At 39.7% G+C, this 6,506-nt stretch overlaps 1 protein-coding gene across 2 annotated transcripts in view; it reads right to left on the bottom strand.

The window, feature by feature from the left end:
• Positions 1-276, bottom strand: part of MTPAP (mitochondrial poly(A) polymerase) — a 30,560-nt gene extending 30,284 nt beyond the window's left edge. For both annotated transcript variants that reach the window (XM_010860026.1, XM_010860025.1), the window contains exon 1: positions 94-276. In XM_010860026.1, the coding sequence (XP_010858328.1) occupies positions 94-247 (154 nt within the window). In that variant the 5' untranslated portion in view covers positions 248-276. The remainder of the gene's footprint in view (positions 1-93) is intronic.
• Positions 277-6,506: the final 6,230 nt, after the last annotated feature.

Raw genomic sequence — 6,506 nt, forward strand, 5'->3', positions numbered from 1 at the left:
CCCCTCCCACAGTTCAAGCGCCCGCCCGCGACTCCAGACTCTTCCTCCTGCCCTGGCCAGAGGCAGATCGCGGCTACAGCCCCGGCACCACACCTGTCTCCGCGCTCCCCGAGGACTGCTCTTCCCTCCTGAGGTCTGCGGCCACCGTTCCTGGGCAACTGAGAAGCCTGCGAAGAGGGTGCTGGACTTGGCTTCTCTGAACGCGCAGGGACAAACGGGTCAACAGCCCCACGCTGCAAGCCACCATTGTCAAAGCGGCAGAAGCACGAACGAAGGGGCGCCGGGCTTCCGCGCATGCGCGCCGAGGCGAAAAGGATAGGAAGCCTAGAGGGTCAAACTAAGCAAAGGACGTTTCCCTTTGATAATAAGATCCGGCTTGAATAAAGATGCCTGAGCTTTCTGACATGTTTTAATATTTCCACTCTCCCGCGGTTCTCTGAAAAAAGACGCTGAAGAGAACTAGCAGGCGACTTACTCTTTTACATTGAAAATAGAACCAGAGACGGGGGCATGAGGAAGAGGCGCTGACTTGGGAATCTAAGAATATAATAAATTCGACACTTTTTCTTTCCCTGGTGGCCCAGAGGTTAAACTATTTGCCTGGAATGAGGGACACCCGGGTTCGATCCCTGGATCGGGAATATCCCCTGGAGAAGGGAATGGCAACCCACTCTAGTACTCTTGCCTGGAGAATCCCATGGAGGGAGGAGCCTGGTAGGCTACAGTCCATGGGGTCGCAGAGTCGGACACGACTGAGCGACTTCACTTCAAGCCCTTGACGTGTGTTGACTTTTTTAATTCTTACAACAGCCCTGTGACGTAAGAACTCTTACTATGCCCATTTATTTATGGGGAAGTTAAGGCTTAGAGAAGTTAAGTAACATTCCTAAAGTTCTACAGCCAGACTGGGAAAGAAATAGAAGTAAACCTAGGTTTCACAGTAGGGTTTCCCTTCCTCCCTCCCTCTCTCGCTCCCTCCCTGTCATTTTTTGGTAAAATTTCCATTGCGATTTAATTCATATACTACAAAATACACCCCTTTGCTGCTGCTGCTGCGTCGCTTCAGTCGTGTCCGACTCTGTGCGACCCCATAGACGGCAGCCCACCAGGCTCCCCCGTCCCTGGGATTCTCCAGGCAAGAACACTGGAGTGGGTTGCCATTTCCTTCTCCAATGCGGGAAAGTGAAAAGTGAAAGTGAAGTCGTTCAGTCGTGTCTGACCCTCAGCGATCCCATGGACTGCAGCCTACCAGGCTCCTCCACCCGTGGGATTTTCCAGGCAAGAGTACTGGAGTGGGGTGCCATTGCTACACCCCTTTAGGTGCATCATTCAGTGATTTTTAGTATATTCACGAAAATGGACACCAATCACCGTTATTTTTAGAAACACTTTCATTACCTCCAAAAGAAACCTTGTGCCCCTGTCAGCTACCACCCCTAACCACGACACTCCCCCCAGCACTAAATAACCACTTATCTACTCTGTGTGTCTATGGAACTGCCTTTCTGGACATTTCATATACATGGAATCATATGAGGTTTTTTTTTTTTTGGTCACTAGCTTCTTTCACAGGATATAATAATTTCAAGGTTGACCCACGTTGTAGCATCTATCTCACCTTATTTCTTTTTGTGGCAGAATAATATTCCATTGTGTGACTATGCCACAAGTGGGTATCCAGTCATCACTTCATGGGCCTTTGGGTTGTCTCCACCTTTTTGTTACTATAAATAATGCTGCTATGAATTTTCATGTATAAGTTTTTGTGTGAACATGTGTTTTCACTTCTCTTGGATACATACCTAGGAGTGGAATTGGTGGGTCATGTGTTTAACTTTTTGAGGAACTGTAGGCTATTTTCCATAGCTGCTGAATCATATTCATTCTCACGACTAGTTTATGAGTGTTCCAGTTTCTCTACATTCTTGTCAATACTCCTTATTATCTGTTTTATTTATTTATTCCATTCTATTTTTGTTCAATAGAATTCTAATTATAAAAAGTTTTTAGACTAAGTATGTCCACACATTAATTTAACCATTTAAAAATTAAATGTAGAATTCTTGAAGGATAGTGTTTTATTTTTTAAACTGTGTGGTGGGGCTATAATTGTTCATTGGATCAGAATTCTTCTTACCATACACATGTTTATAAATGTTATTTTGTATCTACTCAATATTTAATACAAAGTTACATTCATGTCATTGAGTATTTTCTTGTTAATGACTGCTTTTTTGGAAAGTCCAGTGCATATACATTTTGGTCAATAAGTTGGTGATTCTGGTTAGCTGAGGTCAGTTCATTCAGGCTTCTCTATGTCTATCAATAATTTACCCACACATTGCTAAGGAATAGGTAGATGGGGGAGGGAAGGAATGGGAGGTTGGGACTGACAAATGCAAACTATTATATATAGAATGGATGAACAACAAGGTCCCATTGTATGGTACAGGGAACCATATTCAATTCCTGTGGTTATTATAGTGGAAAAGAGTATGAAAAAAGAATATATATATATATAACTGAATCATTTTTGCTGAAATTGAAAACCAGCAGAAATTAACACAACATTATAACTCAATTATATGTCAATTAAAAAATGTTGCTCCCATAGATTCTCTCAAACATGGGTTAAAAGAGCCAAACTTTGAGGTATTATGAATATTTGTTATAGATGGCAGCCTTAATTTATTGACTTACAGAGTTTAGCTTCTATTGTGGATTGAATCGTGCCCGTCTAAAGTTATCCTAACCCCCAGGAACTCAGAATGTGACCTTATTTAGAGATAGAGTTATTATAGATGTAATCAGTTAAGATAAGTTCATAGTGAAGCAGGGGCAGGGGGTATAACTGGTGTCCTTATAAGAAGGCAGCCAGATGAAGCCAGACACACAGAAGAATGACAAGTGATGACAAGGTGGAGACTGGAGAGATGTAGCCAAAAGATGGCTGGCAAGCCACAAAATTCTCCTACAGGCTTCAGAGGGAACACAACCTTGCTAGCACCTTGACTTTGGATTTCTGTCCTTCAAAATGGTGAGACAATACATTTCTTTTATTTTAAGCCACCTAAATGGTGCTATCTGATGAGGAGGGAAATTAGGTGCTGAGGGGCATAGAAATGAGAGACTTTTAGCATTTAGCATTTTTAAAATTAATTCATGAGTTTGGTTGCCTCGGGTCTTAGTTGTGCCGTGTGGGATCTCCGTTGCATCATGAGACTCTTTTGTTAATAGAGTACCTACTCTTAGTTGCTTTGAGATGTGTGGGATCTTAGTTCCCCGACCAGGGATTGAACCTGCATCCCCTGCATTGCAAAGTGGATTCTTAACCACTGGACTACCAAGGAAGTCCCAGCATTTAGTATTTTTTTTTTAAACAAACAGGTATTATTTTTATCACTAAAAAGAAAAAGGAATCCTTTGCAGATGGAAAGCCAATAGAAAATGAGTAAGGAAATTCTTAAATTGTGTCTACATTTCATATGCCACACAATGCTTTTTACATGTTAAGCTTGTCTTTGATAAAATGTGAAAGTGTGTGATTTAAGCCTCCAGAGGGCATATATTCAGTGGTGCTCATGTAATTATTAACTCCACACTCTCACTCTAACAAGTATTCCAATTCAGAGGATAAATTATCTGGCTACCTTACTAATGGCCTTTCAGTTCGTGGTTTCCTGTTCAAGTCATCAAGAAGGATTTTCATGTTCAAAGCTGAGTATGTCGACTAAGAACAGCTCAGCAAGCAGAAGTGCAAAAGGAAGCTTTACTAGCAGAGAAAAGCAAACTTACAACCACTGGGATTTTGAAAGGCATGAGCTATCACAGTCTTAGAATTTCTGAGAAATTATGTTTTTTATCTATAAAATCATGAAAATGTCCATTCTCTACAATATTTATATTTTTGCTGCTGTAGAAAAATAACTATTTTCCTCACTGCTGCTGCTGCTGCTAAGTTGTGTGCTAAATTACAGTCAGCCTTCTATGTCCATGGGTTCCACATCTGCAGATTCAGCCAGCCTCACAAGGAAAACATTCGAAAAATAAAATTCCTGAAAATTCTAAAAAACCAAACTTGAATTTTCCCCACGAAGACAACTATATAACATTTGCTTTGTATTAGGTATTATAAGAAATCTACAGATGATTTAAAGCACAGTTGACTTGAACAACACGGGTTTAAGCTGCATGAATCTACCTACATGTAAATTTTTTTCAATAACTATATTGGAACATTTTCTGGAGATTTGTGACAATTTCAAAAAACTTACAGATGAAATTCATAGCCTGGCCTGGAAATATATATAACAAAAAAGGTTATGCTATGAATGCATAAAATATATTCAGATATTAGTGTATTGGTTTCCCAGGTGGCTCAGCGATAAAGACTCTGCCTGTCAATGAAGGAGAAGCCAAAGATGCATGTTTGATCTCTGGGCCAGGAAGATTCCCTGAAGAAGGAATGGCAACCCACTCTAGTATTCTTGCCTGTAAAATCTCATGGACAGGAGAGCCTGGCGGGGTACAGTCCATGGGGTTGCAAAGAGTAGGACACGACTGAGTAACTGAGCACTCATTCACAGTGTTTCCTTATGTGGCGTAAGGTGAATGATATTTACTATAAAATTAATAATGGGTTACTTTCCTTGTTGTTTTACAGCTTTGCTTTCAAAGAATTTCATTACTGTATGGTATCCCTCTCGTAATCGGAGAAGCTGTGTATCAGCTATCATCATAGGTAAGTGGTTTTTTAAAAAATGTAGCAATGCTTCCAATACAGTATTATGAATATGACTAACACTCTATGCCATAAAATTTTATAATGATTCATTCATTTGTGTACATTAATTGTGGAGCAATCTTATCCATGACATGAGGCAACCATAAAGTTATCAATGCATGATTTGTTATAACTATAAATAAACAAATTTCCTTTTCACATTATCTTTTCATTTGTGACGGCTAGTGTTAGTAATATGTATGACATCTACCGTGTTTTGTACCATCTAAGACAATATTGACATAGGTACTGACACAATGACTCATAAACAGATGATGTATGGATAAATATAATACATTACCTGTATTTTCCTTATGATTTCCTTAATAACATTTTCTTTTCTCTAGCTTGTTTTATTGTAAGAATACACTATATAATATTGACATAGGTACTGACACAATGACTCATAAACAGATGATGTATGGATAAATATAATACATTACCTGTATTTTCCTTATGATTTCCTTAATAACATTTTCTTTTCTCTAGCTTGTTTTATTGTAAGAATACACTATATAATATTGACATAGGTACTGACACAATGACTCATAAACAGATGATGTATGGATAAATATAATACATTACCTGTATTTTCCTTATGATTTCCTTAATAACATTTTCTTTTCTCTAGCTTGTTTTATTGTAAGAATACACTATATAATATTGACATAGGTACTGACACAATGACTCATAAACAGATGATGTATGGATAAATATAATACATTACCTGTATTTTCCTTATGATTTCCTTAATAACATTTTCTTTTCTCTAGCTTGTTTTATTGTAAGAATACACTATATAAGGGTGGAAGAGGATGAGATGGTTAAATAGCATCGCCAACTCAATAGACATGAACTTGAGCAACCTCTAGGAGACAATAGAGGACAGGGAAGCCTGGCATGCTACAATCTACAAGGTCGCAAAAAGTCAGACACGATTTAGTGACTGAACAACAACATACAGTATAATATATAAAACATACAAAATATGTGTTAATTGACTGTCTATTCTATTGGTAAAGCTTCTGGTCAACAGAATGCTTTAGTAGTAAAGTTTTGGAGGAGTTTGAAGTTATCTGTGGATTTCCCACTGCATGGGAGTCAGCACCCCAACCCCCTACATATGGGAAGATTTGTGTATGTTATATGCAAATACTACGCCACTTTATATAACAGACTTGAGCATCTGTGAATTTTGGAATCTGCAGGGATCCTGGAACCAATGCCCCAAGGATACTGAGAGAGGTTGTAGTTTACTTTCCCTCTCAAATCATGTTTGAGTAAAATCAGCAATCCACGATTCTCATCCCCATTTGCCAAAGATTCCTGCCCTCCCATCTTTGAGGCCCAGGGGTGACACTGGAGACTGGAGCTGTCCTTTGTTAAATTCTTCAGTGTTCCATCAAAGGTGCAACTGCAAGCTTTCACTGCCTTCTTGGCATCACAGCATCGAATCAGGAGAGAGCCTGGTGGAGAAACGCTGAGTCTACAAAATGGTCCACCTCACCCAGCTTTTCACCTCTCAGCAGCAAGGAAAGCTCATAATCCCCTTTCACTTGCTTCGGACCAGCCCAGGTAGGAAGATTTACTTCTCTATCAGCAAACAGAAATTTATACTCAGTTCAGTTCAGTTCAGTCGCTCAGTCGTGTCCGACTCTTTGTGACCCCATGAATCGCAGCACACCAGGCCTCCCTGTCCATCACCAACTCCCGGAGTTCACTC

This window comes from Bison bison, unplaced genomic scaffold, assembly GCF_000754665.1.
Source record: "Bison bison bison isolate TAMUID 2011002044 unplaced genomic scaffold, Bison_UMD1.0 scf7180017864461, whole genome shotgun sequence".
Classification (NCBI taxonomy): domain Eukaryota; kingdom Metazoa; phylum Chordata; class Mammalia; order Artiodactyla; family Bovidae; genus Bison; species Bison bison.